Source organism: Pararge aegeria, chromosome 3, assembly GCF_905163445.1.
Source record: "Pararge aegeria chromosome 3, ilParAegt1.1, whole genome shotgun sequence".
In the NCBI taxonomy this organism is placed as follows: domain Eukaryota; kingdom Metazoa; phylum Arthropoda; class Insecta; order Lepidoptera; family Nymphalidae; genus Pararge; species Pararge aegeria.
This window is the reverse complement of record NC_053182.1, coordinates 3,949,228-3,968,954: the sequence shown is the minus strand read 5'-3', so window position 1 is coordinate 3,968,954 and position 19,727 is coordinate 3,949,228. Positions and strand designations below refer to the sequence as shown.

General features: G+C 35.3%; 2 protein-coding genes across 3 annotated transcripts in view; one reads left to right on the top strand and one right to left on the bottom strand.

The window, feature by feature from the left end:
* The first annotated feature begins 1,616 nt into the window (after window positions 1-1,616).
* LOC120637388 (cytochrome b-c1 complex subunit Rieske, mitochondrial-like) lies at window positions 1,617-4,379 on the top strand. Its single transcript, XM_039909212.1, has 4 exons — window positions 1,617-1,905; window positions 1,986-2,126; window positions 2,958-3,135; window positions 3,986-4,379. Exons 1-4 carry the CDS (start codon window positions 1,701-1,703, stop codon window positions 4,272-4,274), a joined length of 813 nt encoding a protein of 270 aa, XP_039765146.1. The 5' UTR covers window positions 1,617-1,700; the 3' UTR covers window positions 4,275-4,379.
* Window positions 4,380-8,055: 3,676 nt separating this feature from the next.
* Window positions 8,056-19,727, bottom strand: part of LOC120636568 (protein spire) — a 223,195-nt gene continuing 211,523 nt past the window's right edge. For both annotated transcript variants that reach the window (XM_039908105.1, XM_039908113.1), the window contains 8 exons: window positions 18,887-19,004; window positions 15,404-15,515; window positions 14,434-14,578; window positions 12,124-12,270; window positions 11,313-11,414; window positions 10,065-10,199; window positions 9,168-9,367; window positions 8,056-8,287 (listed from right to left, as the gene is read on the bottom strand). In XM_039908105.1, coding sequence (XP_039764039.1) covers window positions 8,089-8,287; window positions 9,168-9,367; window positions 10,065-10,199; window positions 11,313-11,414; window positions 12,124-12,270; window positions 14,434-14,578; window positions 15,404-15,515; window positions 18,887-19,004 — 1,158 coding nt within the window. In that variant the 3' untranslated portion in view covers window positions 8,056-8,088. The remainder of the gene's footprint in view (window positions 8,288-9,167; window positions 9,368-10,064; window positions 10,200-11,312; window positions 11,415-12,123; window positions 12,271-14,433; window positions 14,579-15,403; window positions 15,516-18,886; window positions 19,005-19,727) is intronic.

The following is a 19,727-nucleotide window of genomic DNA, read 5'->3' as shown; positions in this document are numbered from 1 at the left end:
CTGACGTTTGTTTGTGTGTTTGTTAATTTGATGCCTGTGGATGGAAATATACAAATTAAATTTAAGTATTGCCACTTAGCTTTTTAATAGTTTCATATAGATTGAGTAAAAAGCTATTTTTATATGTACGTAGATACGAGGAACCAAAACAATTTTATAAGTACGTAGGTACATAGTCCAAAAGTACGTAGGTTTATTCCATCTAATGTCCCAAACAGCTGGACCTATTATTGCCTTATTACATAGCTTAGTATTGAAAGGTGCAACAATACATCCTATAGGCTAAGCGGGTAAGTAATGTTGTAGGTACTGGAATCCCTAGGAGCTTAATAAAAACTGTTAATTCTGCTACAGCTTTAAAGTTTGGACGCGTCCCTGTAACTCACCAGAGCCTGTGCAGGAACCATACAATATAGAGTGTAAAAAAAGGCCCACCAAACTTGATTTTATAGCCTCGTGAGTATGAAAAGTAGAGTATTGAACTCAGTGTTAAAGCTGCCTTCATTTTTGGCGCCCCTAAAACCTTCGCTACACTCAGGATTCTAGGCGTAATTGAAGACATTGCTTTACCCTCTTGTTGAACAACAATCTACTATTAATTAATAGATGAAAGAAGTGGAAGGTATTATAATGTACCTACCTAGGTATTCTTTACTATTGTTAGTCATAAGTTAATTTGATTATTCCCGACATAAAATGTATATATATTTTCCAATATAATAAGGTTAATTTTTAAATCCATGTTACCCTGACCTATTACAGAAATAAAATATAATGAAAAAAAAAATTACATCAAATGGTGGAGATTCATAGGCAGAAAAGGGGCCAATATCCCTTTGGACCTACACAAGTCGAAACCACGGGAAAAATTAAGAAAAGGATAGAACTACCTACTTTTAGATCTTCCCAATAAGTTCAGTTTAAGAGATTTGTGTACGACAGATAGACAGGTAGACACAGACAGATAGGGCACGAGAAACCCATTTTAACCCACCAAGTTGACGTACGTACTCAATGCAAATCACAAGCAGACAAAATCGCGGGCATCCGCTAGTAATTTTCTAACTGCTAACAAGCGCTACTATATAGGTATCTGAATTATTTTTTACAAAAAAGAACATCCTAAAAATTATTCCACGCTGCTGCACTTTGGACTTAGGAAAATTTACCTATTCAGATTTTTTATTAAATAGTAAAGCCGTATTTATATTGCGGAGTCATTAATTGACGCTTTCCGTATAAAGAACTTTTTCATTGATGAAACAGAACACAGGGAAGTTTTCGAAAAAGCTAGAAATCAACGTCTAAATAATATTATAAGCATAATATATCATAACCAATTTCTGTGATCGTTCAGTGACATCTATTATCAAATTGCAAATATTACGCATAGCACGTTTAAGCTCACAACAGAGGGCACTAGTGAAAACACATAATTAGTTTTTATGAATTAACGCAAGTTTTTAAATTGTGCTTCTAACTGTAAAACAACACATATTGCAATATTAATAAAATTTAAATATAAAAATGTAAAGAAGAGAGGTTGAAAATCAATAAATCAAACTTTTCTTTATGGCAACAACAGAAACAGGGAAACTGTCAAGGTCAACCTTCAAATTGACGTTTTCTTAAGACGTCAAACGGGCGCATCGCGAAAGAATAAAAAGCAATTTTATTGCGTAAATTCAGTTCCAAGCAAAATGACTTCTGTCGCGCGGGCTGGGCACTTGGCTCCATACTTTAAAGCCACTTCAAGTGTAGTGTCAAATGGCCTGAAACCGCTCGTTGTGGCACCAATTCCTGTCGACAAATTGGTGTCGCAACCCCTTCCCAAGACTTCCACCGTGCAGTCTTTACAGGGAGCTTTACCTGTCCAGAACTTGAAGATCAAACATGGACCTCGTAGTAAGTGCACTACGGATTCAGCTTTTCATAAAGTGGTTATAATGAAAATCCGTGTTACATAACATTTCTGTCAATTTCAGTGACTCAAGTACGTTTTGCGCACACCGATATTGCGTATCCCGATTTTTCTGCATACCGACGCAAGGACACACTAGACCCAACGTCCAAGGCTACCGAAAATGTTGATGGACGCCAATCGTTCACTTACCTTATTGCTGGAGGTCAGTTGTACACTTTTTCCATATTCTGTATAGTCAATGCAATGCAACTTAAGCTTTATAATCATCATCGTTGCCAGCCCAGTTAACTCATCATCTATAACTTATATTGCATTTGCATTATTGATCCACTTAAAATTTATTCGGACATGTTTAAGTTACATACACATGCCATCTAGTAAAATAGTAGTCTAAAAGTAAATGGGTGATATTATTTGTATTTCATATTCTCTCTTGACAATGAAACTATTTCAAATCTTCTATAACCTTACCAAATTGAACTATGTAAGGTTAATCCTTTGCTTTGCCTTCTGTCTCTAACTTTGATCCCTAAGGTTACCAAATTATTTTTGAGGAATTTATCAATGTACTGTCAATCTATGTTAAATTGTAAAGGATGAGTAGATCTTATTGTCATAGTAATTAAAAGATGATATTTATTGTGATCAATGTGAGATAAAATATGTGGTTAGATGTCTGTGATACAATAGATTCCCATTTTTTAAATTATAAGCTGCAGGTCACCCACTTACCCTATAGGTCATAAGGTGATGTTATTTAGTTTGAAACCTTCTTTAACCTGCCATAACCCTTGATTCAATTGTATAGAAAAAAAAGTATGTGATAATGCATGTTGTGGATTCCGATGGTCTAATATTCAGACTAAAGATAGAAGATATTTTCCTGTTTTGATTGCTAGTTCCTTAAGTAAGGATATATTTAAAATTCTTAAGCTTTAGGATTTGTATTGTTTAAATTCAGTTTGAATTTCGCTTAAATTAGCCTTTTTTTTTGAGAAATTAATATATTTACATATTAAATGAAAAATTACAGCGGGTAGTGTTGCTGGAGCTTATGCAGCCAAGTCGGTTGTCACACAGTTTGTATCGTCCATGGCAGCTGCAGCTGATGTTCTTGCGTTAGCTAAAATTGAAATTAAACTGGCCGAGATCCCGGAAGGAAAGTCAGTTACTTTTAAGTGGCGTGGTAAGCCACTCTTCATTCGTCACAGGTAATATTTCCCATTGATATTAATAATTTATTACCAATACCTTAGTTTAGTAGGATTTTATTTAAAGTTTTCATGTTTGATTAATTGACATGCTACTTAATTTTATATCATAATCAGCCTATTAATATACACAACTGCAATATACTATTGATGAATTTCTTAATGACAAGGTTGTCAAGTAGCAAGCCGCTCTGCTTTTATGTTACACAAGATAGACGTGTTTATCTGTATATTATAAGTATGTATGTGTATCTTAATCATAAAATAAATAATTTAATTATTCATCAGCTATCTCAGTATCCATAACACAAGCTACGCTTACTTTGGGGCTAGATGGCGATGTGTGTATTGTCATAGTATAATTATTTTATATTAAATTATTATATTATTGGAAAAGAGCAAGTGCTGAGTTTCTTGCAGGCTTTCTCTTGGTAGAGTCTGCCTTGTAAACCGCTGGTAGACTCTACCAACGGTACCAACCGGTAGTACCAACTACAAACAGACATACTTGTCGTTTCAAAAGTGCTTATATTAGGCCTACTTGAAATAAATGAATTTAGAATTTAGAATTTTCAATGGCCCACCAGCTACCAATGTTGGTTGTAGGAGATTAACAATTTTTATTAGATATTACTGAAATAACTGGGACCTTAACATTCTCTCAGAGGAACAGTAGTGGAGAGTGCCCATTTCCAAACTCAGGCCTTAATCTTTCATTGTTTACTCAAAAATCATGCATGCAAAAGTATGTTTGGATCTCATAAGTTCAAACTAATCTTTGAAACTGAATGTAGAACCATTAAATAAAACAATATAATACCTTCATTAAACATCTTATTTTTGTTTACAGGACTGCCAATGAAATAGCAACGGAGAAGTCAGTGCCTGTTGACCAGCTCCGTGATCCACAACACGATGATATCCGTACTCAAGACCCCAAGTGGTTAGTTGTTATTGGAGTATGCACTCATCTTGGCTGTGTACCTGTGGCCAACTCTGGTGACTTCGGAGGCTATTATTGCCCATGTCACGGCTCTCATTACGATGCTTCTGGAAGAATCCGCAAAGGCCCAGCTCCATTAAACCTTGAAGTACCGCCATACTCATTTCTTGAAGATGGACTCCTTGTTGTAGGATAAGCGAAACTTAGTTTCTATTATTTATTAGAAAATTTATTTATCGCTAAGACATTCATGTAACAGCAATAGAAATCAATCCAATACCAATAAATGTGATTTAATTATAACAATTAAAATGTTTTTATTTTAAGGCCTGGTTTAAGTTCATTGTCTCTTTATATTGTGTATCTTGTATTTATTAGTTTTTCCACACGTTTGAGAACCTTATGGAGTACTCTCAGGCATGCACATTCAACACGACGTTTTCCTTCACCGTTGAAGCAAGTGATATTTTTAATTGCTTCTCACGCACATGAGTTAAGAGGTTTTGAACTCTGGCCCACGAAAGTCGATGTCCTACCCACTGGGTATCAATGCGTTATATCACCCGAGTTAAATTCCATCAATATTGGTTCATCGGTTGAATCAAGTAAGGAAACAAACAAACAGACGCACAAAATACCTTAAATGCGAAACATTTAAGGTATTTTGAAAGCCTATGTCTATTAATCGAAGTATTTAGGAGAAATTAATACACAAAATCGATTTGTAATTCTTTTTAATATCGTTATCGCTTTCATATTTTTTTCTTTTGTTTTTCTTTTAGAAGGTTACAATCTACGTAACATCTAATATAATCTACTAAAAATTTACATACATTTACAAAAATTTATAACTGGGAATTCAATTCTATACGTGTAATTCAAAATTGTTTCAAATATAATTTAACGAATACAATAAAGAATTTGATAAAAAATAATTTCAAATACCTATGTGAAATAACAAGCAACCAAACTTCAGAATTAAGAAAACAATCAATTAGGCCAGATTACGTGAATATAAATTTTATGACTCAAAATATTTATTTTTAATCTAACCAGGAAAAAATATACTGCATTCGGAAAGTAATTACTTTTGAAAACAAATAAAGGAAGTGTAAATCTTAAACGCTCAAGCAATTTACTATCTTTTCCTGATCAGACATAAATCAAATAAAAAAAAAATATTATTACTCTCGTAATTTTGAAGAAATCCCAGTTCTTAAAAAGCTTAGGATAAGATAAAGTAACACTTTTTATGAACATCGAAATCTAAGACTAACTATTTTAAGTAACCAATTTAAAAATGATGCTAAATGAATCTATATTTACAAAAGATGGAAAGGTTACATTTTTTGGCAAAATAATTTAATTATTATCTAAATAAATCTAAAGCATGAATGAAATGGGAAACCAAATATCATTTTTATCCCAAGAAAAATCTATATAAAATCTTCAAATTGAATACTGGCAACACAACATTTAAAAAAAATGGGTTTAACGAAAGTTTCTAAAAAAGTAATAGATAATCTATGAGCTGATATACTTAAATACAATATTAAAAGAATAATATAAAGATTATTTCTTAAAATAAGTAAATTATGTAAAATTGATGACTCGAAAATTCTAGGATTACATAATGTCAATTTTATAAGGTGAGAGCAGATTAAAATATTTGTTAATCATTACTTTGTCAGTCGAAAAAATGTTGTCACAGGTTAAAATTCTATTCTACACTTAGAAGTCTTATTTAACATTGAGTTTTTATAAATTCCAAACAGAATGGTCACTCAATAATATAAAACAATATGATTTTGAGAATAATTTGTTATTTTTAGCTCGTGGCAACAAAAGTAACATAATTCTCGTTTTAGTGTGTCTTAAACTATTCGATATCGATTGTATTAGTAGTTTAAAAATAGAAATGAAAAAGACTGTGTGGCCAGTATTCTATTTGGCTGTTTGATCTTTATAGCTTACAAAAAATAAATAGAAACGTAGAATACCTCTTCATTCGAACTACAAGCATCAGCTGGCAAGTACAATATGCACATTTGCAGCCTTCGCACCATTTTGTTACATTTCCAATCTGTCTAAATGATAATGAACTGTTCATATGGCACAGGAAAATAAATTGCATTCTGCTACATAATTGCTTAATTGCGATGAATGTCTAACAAAGCATGGCTGATTAATGCCTTCTCAGATAAATCATAAAAGGGGAAAATACGGTATGCTTCAAGTTTGAGAGAATTAATACATATTAACATGGAATATACCAGAATAATGTCTCAACATTTATAATATAATATTACACTTTCGTACGATAACATTCATAGCACATTTAATTTGAACACAGATTAACTTTTACATTGAAATTGTAGACATAATTATAATTATTCTATAATACCGAAACAAAAATATATATAAATATTTCTATTATATTTTAAGTGACAAAATATCTTAGTAATTTTTCGAAATATTATTTTTTTTAAATTTAATTAGTATATCATTCAATATAATTTTACCATGTGATTAACTCCGATTAGAACGGATTTCTGTAAATAGTTATTTTGTGCGATAAACTAAAACAAAACGTGTTTCACTATCTGTCAAATGTCATAGAGTATTGTCAATAGTCATCTGTCTGTGTGTCGGATCACAGTCCACCTACAAACACAACATAATTTCTACACAACCTCGGAAGCTCTTCATTTGTTACTGAGTCTAATCAGAATATTTTGTTTCTCTATCAATTTCCTATCTCTTCAACTTACATTGGTATTTTATATACATTTGAACAAACAATTCAATGGAAACAAGATTTTTGTAAAGTTTTTGTTTTCCTTACCATAAGTTTAGATGTGCACGCTCGCAAACGTAGAGTCGCTCTCGCCAAAATGGACCTTTATTTTACCAACGATCTGTCAAAAGCACTGGTTGTGGTATTGCTGAAGAATTTGAGCTTTATTGCAACCAAAATAAGTTCCATTTTTCTCTAAAGTTAAAGCGTTTCGATACTCGAAAACGAGTCAATGATTGCGAGCATACTAATCTGTCACTAAGGTTAATGAAAAATTAAATAGTTGCGAGTAAGGATGGTTTGAAAAGTCGTTTCAGTCAATTTGGATGATCCATTTGAGCGCTTATCCAAAATAGTTCCATCGAATGTAAAGATTGTGCCTTTATTGTACGGTAAGAGAGCCGAGTCGTGTCGGTAAGTCGATATTCGTCATTGAGGTTAAGATTCAGCTGCCACGTGCAAATATTAACTTAATCCAAGGCTGCACTAAACCAGAGACTAATAGACTCTATAGTACCATGAGTTTTGTAGAACGCAAGGTATTAGTAACGCCTCACTAATTAAAGATGCATAGATTAAGGCACTAAGAAAGATCTCTGGCTATGCGGTAACTCTGAATTAAAAATCTACATGCATAAATCCGGATATCCATGAACACTACTTTGATATTGTGGTCAAGAGGTGTCTCTCGGTTTAACGTAACATTGAATATCGGAACGAAAACCGATTTGTCCGAAAAGGTTAGGAGAATCTGGTACAAATAGCAGCTAAAAGCCAAGGCCGTAATTGCGCTTTCGAAATCGCGTTTTCAGTTTCCACATTCTTAAAGATTTAAAAGTTACGTTGACTTAAAATATCCCAAATTTGGCCGAATAAGGATCGTACTCTCGGATAGTTTTATAGTAGTTTTCTTGGACAACTCTTTACTAAGTATCATACTGAAAAGCAAATAGCTGATTGCAGTGCCAGACCACTTAGAAGTTTAGGAGGTTCTTAACCGTAGTTAAAGTCGCCTACTAAAGCCTGATTATTATGTGTCACAGACCTGAGGCAGTTTAGAAAATACTACTTAGCAAAATTATCAAACTCAATTTAATCGGTGTCTTGGTAAAAAAAACAACAGCGTTTTTTGCCAGTTGTAGGTTTCCAAGAAATAATAAAACATGCGGCGCTTAAAAAACGCAAGTCTGCTTCGGCTTAGAGTGTTGTGTGGTTAACAGTCGGCGGTGTAGACGGGCGCGAGGTCGAGAGTGAGGTGTCGCAACGCGCGGTCACGTGAGGCAGAGCGACAGGCGCGTGACGACTTGATGATCTGTAGTACCATGGCCTTGCAGTCGTGGCAGACTGCCATCTGCACGCCTCGAAGACGCTCCGCCGCCGATACGCCTGTTGCGCTGCGACCGTACCGCGCTCTAGAATAAAAACGTTTTATAAATATTACGTTGCTTTTTTTTCTGGCTTCACAGAGATTAGCCAACTTTCAGGAATACACTTCCACTCTAAGGTTAGTTTTAGTCCTGAATGGTAGCAGAGGTCACTAGGTATTACACCCTACCACTTTTTCCACGTCGGAGTTGCTTCGCTCCAATCTCAGATCAAACTGACTCAGCTGCAACGTAGGATCGCCGAATTTGTACCCCTTATTAAATTTACAGGTTTCATTACCCTTATTTTAAAACGATTATTTATCCCAATTGCACAGACACAAACCCGATTGAAATTCCACTACACTTGAGGGAAAAAAATAACTTTTTAATCGTATAAAACGGCCCGGCAACACTGACGTAATGCAGTGCCTGCTAAATGCCAATGTAAATTTTTTAGGGGAGGGCAGCTGCCCCCCTAAGAAAACCAAAGAAACTATATGAACACTCTAAAAAATTATAAAAGCTCAAAGGACGAAGGAGAACGCCTGAAATGTATTGAGCTTTGCTCCGCTTATGAAAAGTCGTTTACAATAATGTATTATGCATAATTTTATTGGTATTTGTTAACTAATGGATAAACATAAGTATTAATATCTCTAGAACTTGCAGTTTTCGAATAAATATACCTACTGTTGATAATATGAACATATCCACAATTCTACAGGCAAGTCCTCTTAGGAGATTGTAAATTAAAAATTAGTAGTACCGAATTTGAGACTTTAAAGCGAGAACACAATAACGTCGAAGAGAAATTGACCTAATGTCAATTAGGTCAATTTCTCTTCGACGTTATTGTGTTTCGATACGCGAAAGCGACTCCTCGTTTGCGAGCTGCAAATCTTATCCAAAGGGCGCACTTGTTTACCTTCGCTCGAGCGTTGAAAGCGAAGAGAGCGGTGTGGAAACGCAAGGCATGCTGCCGGGCCCGTCCACACGCACAGTAGGTAATGGTTCCGCAAAGCCCATAGCGGAGGCTCCGCGGGAACCGGGTGCGGAGGCTGCCGCGTGCCGCCGCGTCGTAGCCGGACTGCTTGGGGCAGACCCCACGCTGTTCTCCACCGTCGCCTGGAATTGAGTACACAAGTAAGACGCTGAATATCCCTTAAGAGGTTGAAAGAACATATTGGTATTATCCTAAAAACAAAGAATAAAAATCATACAGGTAGGTTAGGTAATAATGCGTGAAAAAAGCTCTAGACGCACAACCCGTAGACGGGGAAAGGGGGGAAGGAGACGGCGGGTAGTTATTGGCTGGCAATCGGTTGGGGCGGTTGGTAGACGTCTGGGAAGTATATATGGGTTCCCCGGACGTCTACTGAAGCCAACGAGCTTCTCCACCACGTCAAAAAAAAAGGTTATGTATCTACTAAAATGTTCTATAATCTCGCAAAAACCAAGAATGTAATTTTTATCTTTACATTTTTGTTAAACTGCCGACATTTATGACAACATGAAGTTTTTTACAGTGTTTTTTACAGATATAATGTTATTTTTGAAATATAAAAAATACTATCGAGGTAGGTATAGACAAAGTCTCGAAATAATAAATCATTATATGTATTTATTAGTGCTCTCCTTATCCTACTCTACTCTGTGGACAAAGATAGCACTACTAATTTCAATCTACCAACGGAAGATTTTGGTTTAGATTGATAAATAACTTCGAACGTAAACCATAACTTTTGATCCAAATTCGTGAGAGAGCAGTTGTCTTTGTCAGTGTTTGGTTTTGCTTTGTTGATAACATGGTATAGGTACTCACACTGCGCTCGGGTGAGACCAGTCGCGCCATTAGGGAGCGCGGGAAAGATTGCTGCTCGTCATCAGGCGACGGCAGCAGCGACGGACTCAGCAGCGCCACTGGCACGTGAGCAAAATGCTCCGTCGGGATCCGCATCTATTAAATACATAAACAACTTAAAAACTTGCTACTGAGTTGTTTCCTCAAACTCCCAATCACTAATCAAGGTCACCTTGAGAAACTCTTCGAAAACTTACATTAGGCAGCATTATTTATTTATTTATGGAACCCTCCTAGCTTTAGTTTTAAGTTAACGAATGCAGTTATCACCATTACCTTATTTAACTGTATGAACGCTTCATAACCGCCTGTGATACGGTCTACATGAATAGCACATTTTTGAATTTGAAATTACTAAAAACTCACCCCGGGAGACCTTATAAATTACAGATGCGCAATTTGTCTTGCTTTGTATCAATGATATAAATAGGTATACTGTTAATAAGTACAAAATAACAATAATAATAAATAGCAAAAAGAATAACAATGACCAAAAAACGAAATATTCATTATTGTTATAACCGATTACATACTATCTAATAACATTTTAATTTACTTTTGGAGCTGAAACTTCTTATAGTATACAGATTATTCGTTCCCAATCTTTTTAATAAATTACTAGAGGTTTTGCTTTTGAGCCGCCCACTTAGTGAAGACTCAAAACTGAATTTCTAAATTTGAAGAGGACAGAATAACAGTTAGTCTATTCCACAGGAACACGGCTATTTTTTATCCAGGGCAAAAAATTGCGTATCTCTCTCACCATTCCAGGGTTATTTCTATATTAGTGCTCTATTGCTGGGTTACTATTCACTGAATCAAAAAATCTAAATTCTTTTATTTCAAGTATACATAATAAATGCACTTTTGAAACGTCAAGTCTATCTGTTTTTAGTGACTCTACAATCAGTTCGGGAAGCAGATTCTACCGAGAAGAAGCCGGCAAGACACTCAGCAGTTGCTCTTTTCCAACATCAACAATTTACATTTTACATTTTAACATTCATTTTTCTATCTTGTGAGAGATGAAAGCGGAGCCGGATGCTTCCAAGCAACCTTTACATTAAAAAATATCAATTGTATCGCTGTAATGCGTTTTAAAATATTCTTTATTCTTATGCATTGGTAGATCCAAATTACCTTAGGAATCATATTATAAAAGCGTTTACTCAATCTCACAACTCTGAACTCAAGAATTTTGATGCTTACCTTTGAACAACATTTTTGACAGACAGTCTTCTTGCACAGCTTGCACTTTTGACCCCATGGGCCGAAAATGCCAAACCGTGTCTTCAAACATAGGAAGCATACCTGCGAACACCAAAATGAGTACATTTCATTTCACATCGTAACATTTCGAATTCCATGGCGATTTATTTATTTATCTTCCATGTCTAGCACCAATATTGTCTTACATCATTATCATTATCACCCATGACCGACCCACTACAGGGCTCTCAGATTGAGAAGGGCTTAGCCCATAGTTCACCATGCTGAACCAGTGCGTATTGCTAGATTTCACACCCCTTTGGGACCATTATGATAAACTTTCAGGTTGACTACAGTACAGTTGACAGGTTTTCAGGTTTCTCCACGATGTTTTTCACCACCGTTAAAGCAAGTGATATTTGAATTGAAAACATCATTTTATAGTACTGGTGTAACCAATCGGATTATTGAAATATTATGCAAGTAGTACTTGCATTTAAATTTTTCATTAATTTTCTTGGGCTTAAGCACAGTTTCTTGGCTTTCTAGCATTTTGTATTCACTCATTATTTCTTGTAATTTTTTTTTATTCCGTTACAATTTAGCCCTTCACTCCAATCTCACCTGATGCAGTCTAAGATGTTAGCGGGTTAACCTGTTAGGGAGTATGGCAGTTATATAAAAGCCATATTCTTAGTAGTTTCTACGCGTCATCGTACCGGAACCGAAATCGCTTAGCGGCACGTCTTTTTCGGTAGGGTGGTAACTAGCCCCGGCCGAATTATATTAAAAGAACGAAATTAGCACTCACCCTTCTCTTTTCCACATCTTCTTTTACCCTGCCCTCGACAGGAAGGACCTCAAGTTCCGCCTTGGTCAATACGGACCGGATGTGCACGATTTCTTCTAGCGTCAATGAAAGCCGGTCGTCCGACATGATTGCGTCTTGCCATTGCTTCTGCCACGAGAAAAACAAAAGTTCAGAGTTCATGCATTTAAATAAATAAATATACTACAACAATACACACATCGCCATCTAGCCCAAAAGTAAGCGTAGCCTGTGTTATGGGTGCTAAGATAGCTGATTAATATTTTTATGAAACTAATACACATAAATACTTATAATATTCAGATAAAAACACAGGGGCTGAAAAACAATCATGTTCATCACACAAAAATTTTCCAGCTGTGGGAATCGAACCCACGGACTTGGGCTCAGAAAGCAGGGTCGCTGCCCAATGCACCAGTCGGCCGTCAATTAAGCTCAAGCATTAACTTAGTAAAACTCTACCTGCAGTATAATTTTAAATTGTAGTAAGTTGAAATTACTATCTAAATAAATGTAATGTAATGAAATTACCTACATGCAAAATTAAATACGTATTCTCTGAAGAAATATACTAATATTGGGAACGATCAGTAATATAGTACGATGTGAGAAGCTTTTGAACCTCTTAGGTAGACCACATAGAATTCATAAACCCTTTATTCTTCTTCTATTTTAACGCACGTACAATTTCGTGACACAAACAATTTTCATGAGACATATTAGAGTATAATACGATAAGAATGTAATAGAAAATCAGAACCCCTTTCAACCTAAAGGGCCAAGGCAATCTTGGATTGAACCGTGAATGCGAAGTGCGATGTAACTCAAGAGTTATTAACCGATAGCAAGACATTAAATCAATGGTTTTAACAATAACCTCACTGTGTTTGTACTGAGAGAAACGTAATCATTAAAGCTGTGCGAAAAAAGAGATTTTTATGGCAAACTAACTAGTTTGCTCTTATCTTACTTTTGTAATAAATATTGAATAGAAGCAGGCATTACTTTGCGGAAATCCATGATATATATTATGAAAATAAAGCTTAATTTGCTATACTCCGCGAAAAACAGGAGAAACAGATCTGTTGGTGTGGAGTATAAAGATTTTAGAAATTATAAATTAAACCATACAGATGCTCCTGCTTTTCTCGGAGTATAGCAAATCAAGCTTAATTTTCATAATATACTTTGTAATAAAAACAATCAGCAATTAGATATCTTACAAATTACATACAAAATTAAATGGAAATTACTTCTAACTGTTTTGAAAGGCAGGAACTATTGCAGTTTCGAAACAAAAAAGCAAAAAGTCTATTTAAAGCTTGCAATCGTGTAAAGAAGTATAATCAAAACTAGTTTAACTTCATTAACTACAGTGCGTCTACTGCTATAAAAATGTTTATTTTATGCCTTCCGACTTACGTGTAGAAAAAGAATTTAAAGAATGGGCTGGGCAAGTAAATTTTCCAACCAAATAATTAACTGTCACCAATTAATCCAGAACTGAGAAATTAGATGAACATTAATAAATATTTTAAAAAATGTTTTATATTGTTGCTTATGTTTGAAGAGAGTATAGATTATTGAATTTTATCCCAATCGCACTCTCCCTTTATAAAATAAATAAATGAGGATTTTTTTTCCGGAGACGATGGAAACATCAGTAAACATTTGAATTTGCATAACATTCATCCATACTCATATTATAAATCCGAAATTGTCTATGTTTATTTGTTTATTATCTATGTTTGGATCAACCGCTGCACCGATTTTCATGAAATTTGGCACATCTAATAGAGCCACATGATACGTATATAAAATACTTTTTATTCCAGAAAAACAAAGCAATCCCGCGGGATTATTAAAAACCCGAAACAATTGTAGACGTAGTTTGTTATATAATATACTTTAGCATGAAACTGAGATATCTTAAAAACCTTATAGAAAAGTCCTATTTTAGTATAGAGTACGATAAAAAAGCTTGGTTGTGAATTATTGCTGTAACCATAACCTCTTCTGATTATTTTAAATGACAATGTGAGAGATGGTGATAACAAAAAAGAACTCCCGACTAAGTTTGTTGTGGGCTTCGAATATGGTTATCGCCATCATCTTACTACCGTGTACAAATTTCTCATGTAATGTACGCATCAAAATTGCCATCTGTGGGCCTGCTTGAATAAAGATATTTTTGACTTTAAGTTTAAGTCTGACCGTGTCATAATATTTTGTCTAACCGCTTTTTTGTAGGCACTTAATACAAAACAGGCTGTCAAGCAAGAAGCAACTCACATGCTGATGGGTAGGGCTGCCACTAACCGACTTGATGAGCTCGTCCTGGAGTGAGGAGCGTGACCAGGACAGCTCACCCAACTGGGCGTCAGCGTCGCTGCTGGCGAGGGACGCTGCACCTGCACACGATGCTCTGGAGCCTGGCCTGGGGGACAGAATAAGAAATAGTAACGCATAGTTTACATAGCGGATCCTAGATAAATAAACTTATCACGATCATCATATCAACCCATTTCCACGCACAGAGCACGGGTCTCCTCCCACAATGAAAAGGGGTTAAGCCTTAGTCCACCACGCTGGCCCACACTGACAACAACACTCTAGCATTCTCACGATGGTTGCCTTCACCGTTCAACGGTGATATTTAAATTGCTTAAAATGCATATAGCTTACAAAAGTTACTGGTGGGAGTCAAACTATACAAACTTGTACCATGCAAATTTTCATTCTACAACCTACCGCCTACCGTATCGCATTTCCGCCCGTTGCTCGATCCTAAAAGTCGTTGTGTGATTTTAATTAGCTTGTAACTAAGCACAATTTGCTATGCTCCGCGAAAAGCAAGAGAATTGGACACAATGGAAAATTACTACGCAATTTTTTTAATCAACATCTCTTAAATATACTCCGGTGTTGGAGCAAAACGTGCGTAGAGTACATTGCGGAATATCTTGCTTGCGTGGTGTGTAAAAATTGAAGAAATTATTAATTACACCGTATTGATTCTCATGCTTTCCTCTGAGTGAGACAAATAAAGCTCAAAGTGCATTGTTTATCATAAGAACTGATAAGCCAAGGCCGTCCAACCGTGCAACCTGCGTCCTTATAGCGCCCATTGAGCAACCAATCACAAAAGCGCACGTTCAAGCTAGAATCTTGTAATTGGTCACTTGCAAAAACGCGCAGGACGCACGTTTGACGCAACAGTGTGGTCTTCGCTATAAGGATTGGGTGAGTTATTGGTTAGTACCTGGAGTGTGGCAGCGATTGTGCGCCGTCGGTGGGTTGGCAGGCGGTGTGTGTGACGGTGTGGCGTCGCATTGATGCACGCCGCGACGGACATTGGGTCGCCAGGTCGTATGCTATGAACATATTAAATATTAATTATTTAATTATTCTGATAAGAGCAAATTCGCAGTAGTTTTAGTTAGTTTGAATAGTTAAGTACTGCATTTATAAATAAAATGTGTCGAATATATAGGAATATTTAAATTGTATATTAACAATCTATGTATTGTTATTAATCTGTGGTTATGTGATAATTAAATAGAGCCATAAAAGCCCAACTAAAACGTAATAAAGATTTATTTAATATTCGTATAAATTTGCTAATGGGAAGCAGAAAAAAAACAATTTATATGAGTTTAATAATTAAGCTAATGATTGAAAACCAGGGCTACTAAATAGACTAAAGTAATCATTAGCTTTGATATTAGCCCTTTGATCCTAAATAGGATGATTTTAAACTGCATCATTATTCAGCTAAAAACTCGCGTGTATATAACACACGTGTGTTTTTAGCCACAGCATTAAAATGAAAATTTTGTACTAAGCAAAACCCGCCTGCAGTGGGTCACAAACACCGTTACCAAGTGACCAAACAGTTGTAGGTTAACCTGCCAGACGCCTTGACTTTAAGTGGCACGGTTTAAATGACCTTGTTGTAAAGCTGAATGTGCAATAAACAATAAAGAAAGAACTTTATTTATGTACATTCTGAGATATTAAACTTTTTAACTGCACACAATAAAGACGCAAAAACTAAAAACATAATTGAGGCAAAATTCCAAAAGAACGTTTACTTAAATTATATATTAAAAGCGAAAGTCTACTTTCTAAAATGAGTTTGTTTTGCAGAAACATAACATTTTTTTCTAATAACAAATGTTTAAGAGGGTTTAAAATAATTTTATTATGAAATAAAATTAATAGATTTTTTATGAATAAAATAAAAAAATATTGTTACTGTGTGGCTGAAAAACCCGCTATATTTTAAAACAAACTATAAATACGATTAGCTACTATCAAAATGGACCCTGTATTATTTACCCATACAAAAATTTACACTTGTTTACAAGAATTGTCTATTATCTTAATATATATAAATCTCTTGTCACGATGTTTGTCCGCGATTGACTCCTAAACTACTTAACCGATTTTAAATTATATTGGCACACCGTGAGCAGTCTGTTCCAACTTAAGAGATACGATAGTTTAGATTTTTAATTATAGTCGCAATTTTATTTTATTGCAAATTATTTTTCTATAATTAATTGACAGTCACATGTTATATATATATAATACTACTATACTAATTTAAGGCTTAGCGATACTGAATGCTTTAAAAACAAAATCAAACGCAGACGAAGTCGCTGGCAACAGCTAGTTATTTATAAAATGTAATTTTTGAAGGAGTGTGTTACGATTAAAATGTAACAAAGAATAAGTTCGAGCATCAGACCCAATGAAATGAGTCGAGAACCCCACAATTATAAATAATATAAATATAATAAATATATGAGCGTAACTCTTTTGAATAGTGATGGCTGAAATATCGCTACCTATTATTGCTTTAGCGAATTTGTAGAATGAATGCGTAATATATATTTCCTCGTCATCATGAATGATCTAAACATTTACTTTGACCATACAATTAATTAAATTGAATATAAAATTAGCGTTGCAAAGCACAAGCGATAATATTATCTGCTGCAAATAAATAGATAGCACATAATATATTTAGAGCGACGGCATATTGGTCTGGACCAAATTTTTCACGAATACCGTCAGTAGAGTCCTTCTAAAAAATTAAAAAAGATTTTGGATATTAACTAAGAGAAATACACTTTAATAACTATGAGTGTAAAGGCAAGGTTAAACCACGGCGTCCAAATTGCGTCCTTAGCGGTGTTCGAGTTTGCGTCCAGCGTGCGACCAATCAGAGGACGCGCGCTTTCGAGCAGTGTTGTCATTGGTCGGTCGTCGTGTTAAGGACGAAGATCGGACGCGGTGGTGTGGGCCTAGCTTAAATGATTTCCTAGCTTAATGTTATAATTCTCTTGTGCTAAATTATTTTTCCGTATACATTCCGTAGTGATTTCCACTGAGCAAACGTAAAAGATTTGGTCCTGACCGCTATAACAATGCGTGTCATACATTCAAGGGTCTCGTCGCAAAACTGATGGTACTCGTCATGGGAGATTCGGGTCCGAGGTGGCGCCCTGGGGGTCCCCGCCGCCGCCACTATTCCATGTTTGGTGTGCGTTAGGGAGAAAGTGCAATTTTAGCCTACTTATACAATAGTAGTAGGAGTACAAACAAGGATACCTTATCAGGCACATACTTTATTTCTATTCCGCTATAAATTAACCCTTGACTGCAACCTCACCTGGTAAGTAATTATGCAGCCTAAGATGGTAGCGCACTAACGGGTATGGTGTTATATTAAACCATGTCCATAATCAGTTTCCTAACTAGGAATGCCTTGATTCTTAAAGAAATTAAGGAAATGAAGCACTTCATTCCTCAAAATTACTATTTTTATTCTTAATAAAAAATTTAATGAATGAATGTCGTCTTTATATATTTCATTCACTACCCATTCAAATGTGTCTCTTAAAATAAAATTGACAGATAACTATATCTGTCAATTTTATTTTATTAATTATTTCAAAGCTGGCACGTCTTAGCCTGTGTAAGGTATTGTATATAGTATAGTCAGGTAATACACAGAATTCTAACGTAGCTCCCGCACTAGTTTTGAAGTAGTCTCTAGTATACATTCAACCAGGAATTCGTGTTAGGAAGGCTTATCTGTGTAACGTTAAGGCTTTGTGAACAGTCAGTTTTCTCGCAGTAAGCAAGACCAGCGTAGCACTTGTGTTTGAATCCATTTTTCACCATTATAGGTACCTAATTTTGCTTTAACAAATTCATTTTTATTCAAGCATTGTACGGCATAGCAGTGCAGTGTGCACAGATTCAGGTACTTCAACATGTCTGTTTAAAATCTTTATATTTTAAAAAGGTTTTATATGTTTGTATCCGCAAAACTCAAAAAGTAGGCGATCGACTGACTTGAAATGCTTACACAATAATGTATTTATATTTACTAGTGTTTTTATATACTTTGTATCCCTAACTTCTGACAGGAACTGGAAATTCAAATATTTATTCAAGCATTGTACGGCATGGCAGTGCAGTGTATACAGAGTGAGGTACTTCAACATGTCAGGTTTCATATGTTTATGTCCGCAAAACTCAAAAAGCAGTCGATCAACTGACCTCAAATGTTTACATAATAATTTCTTTATAATTACAAGTGTTTATATATAATTTGTATCCCTAACTTCTGGTAGGAACTGGAAATTCATATATAATAAATATCTGGCGAGTATTATTCACCGAAGCATCCATGTTTAGTATCTAGTTGGATATTGGAACATTGGCTTACCGGTGCGCTTCCAAGGTTTTGGTGGTGTTTGCTGCGGCGCCGTGTGCCTCGGGAAAGGCTGTGGCGCGCAGGTTTCCGGGCTGACGCAGGTTTCGGTGTCATCGTCGTCATCGTCATCCTGAAACAAACCTTTTTTATAATGTTTGCAAGCATACACAATACATTGAAGCACAGGATTGGATCATTGCAGTAATGATCCAACCCTTAAACATTATTAATAAGTAACAGTTCATTATCATTATAAACATACTAGTGGTCCCCCGCAACTTCGCTGCGTATGACTCAACCTTAAAAGATTTTTTTTTATTTATACTCTTTCAAAAAAAAAAAAAGAACAAACACTTAAACAATGTAGTAGGTTAGAAAGGTGGCATTATCGCTAAGTAGCGATCTCTGCCAGGCAACCTTAGGATTAAGAAAACTAAAAAGAAAAACTAAAAGGTGGGGTACACTGTTTAAAACATATACGAATAACTACATACTAATACATAAACCAGACTACACAAATACAACAATACTATTGATATATATAAAAAATAAATACTACTTACTTTAATTTAGCACACCATAAATACTTAAATATCAGTTGGAGTAGGTAAATAAATAATAAGTAGTCATCTTTATTGAGCGAGAAAATGAGCCTTAACAGCACTGATAGACATTATATGCCGTCGCCGTTTTATTCGGACTTATATAGAGGAACACATTCCGTCATACATGATTGTCACGTCACTAACACTACCTACCTCGATGTGATTTGTAGTCAAAGGCTAATTTGTAGAGAAGCAGCGTTACAATAGATATGACCGGTCGACGTGACACCAGGAACCAGGCGAACTTG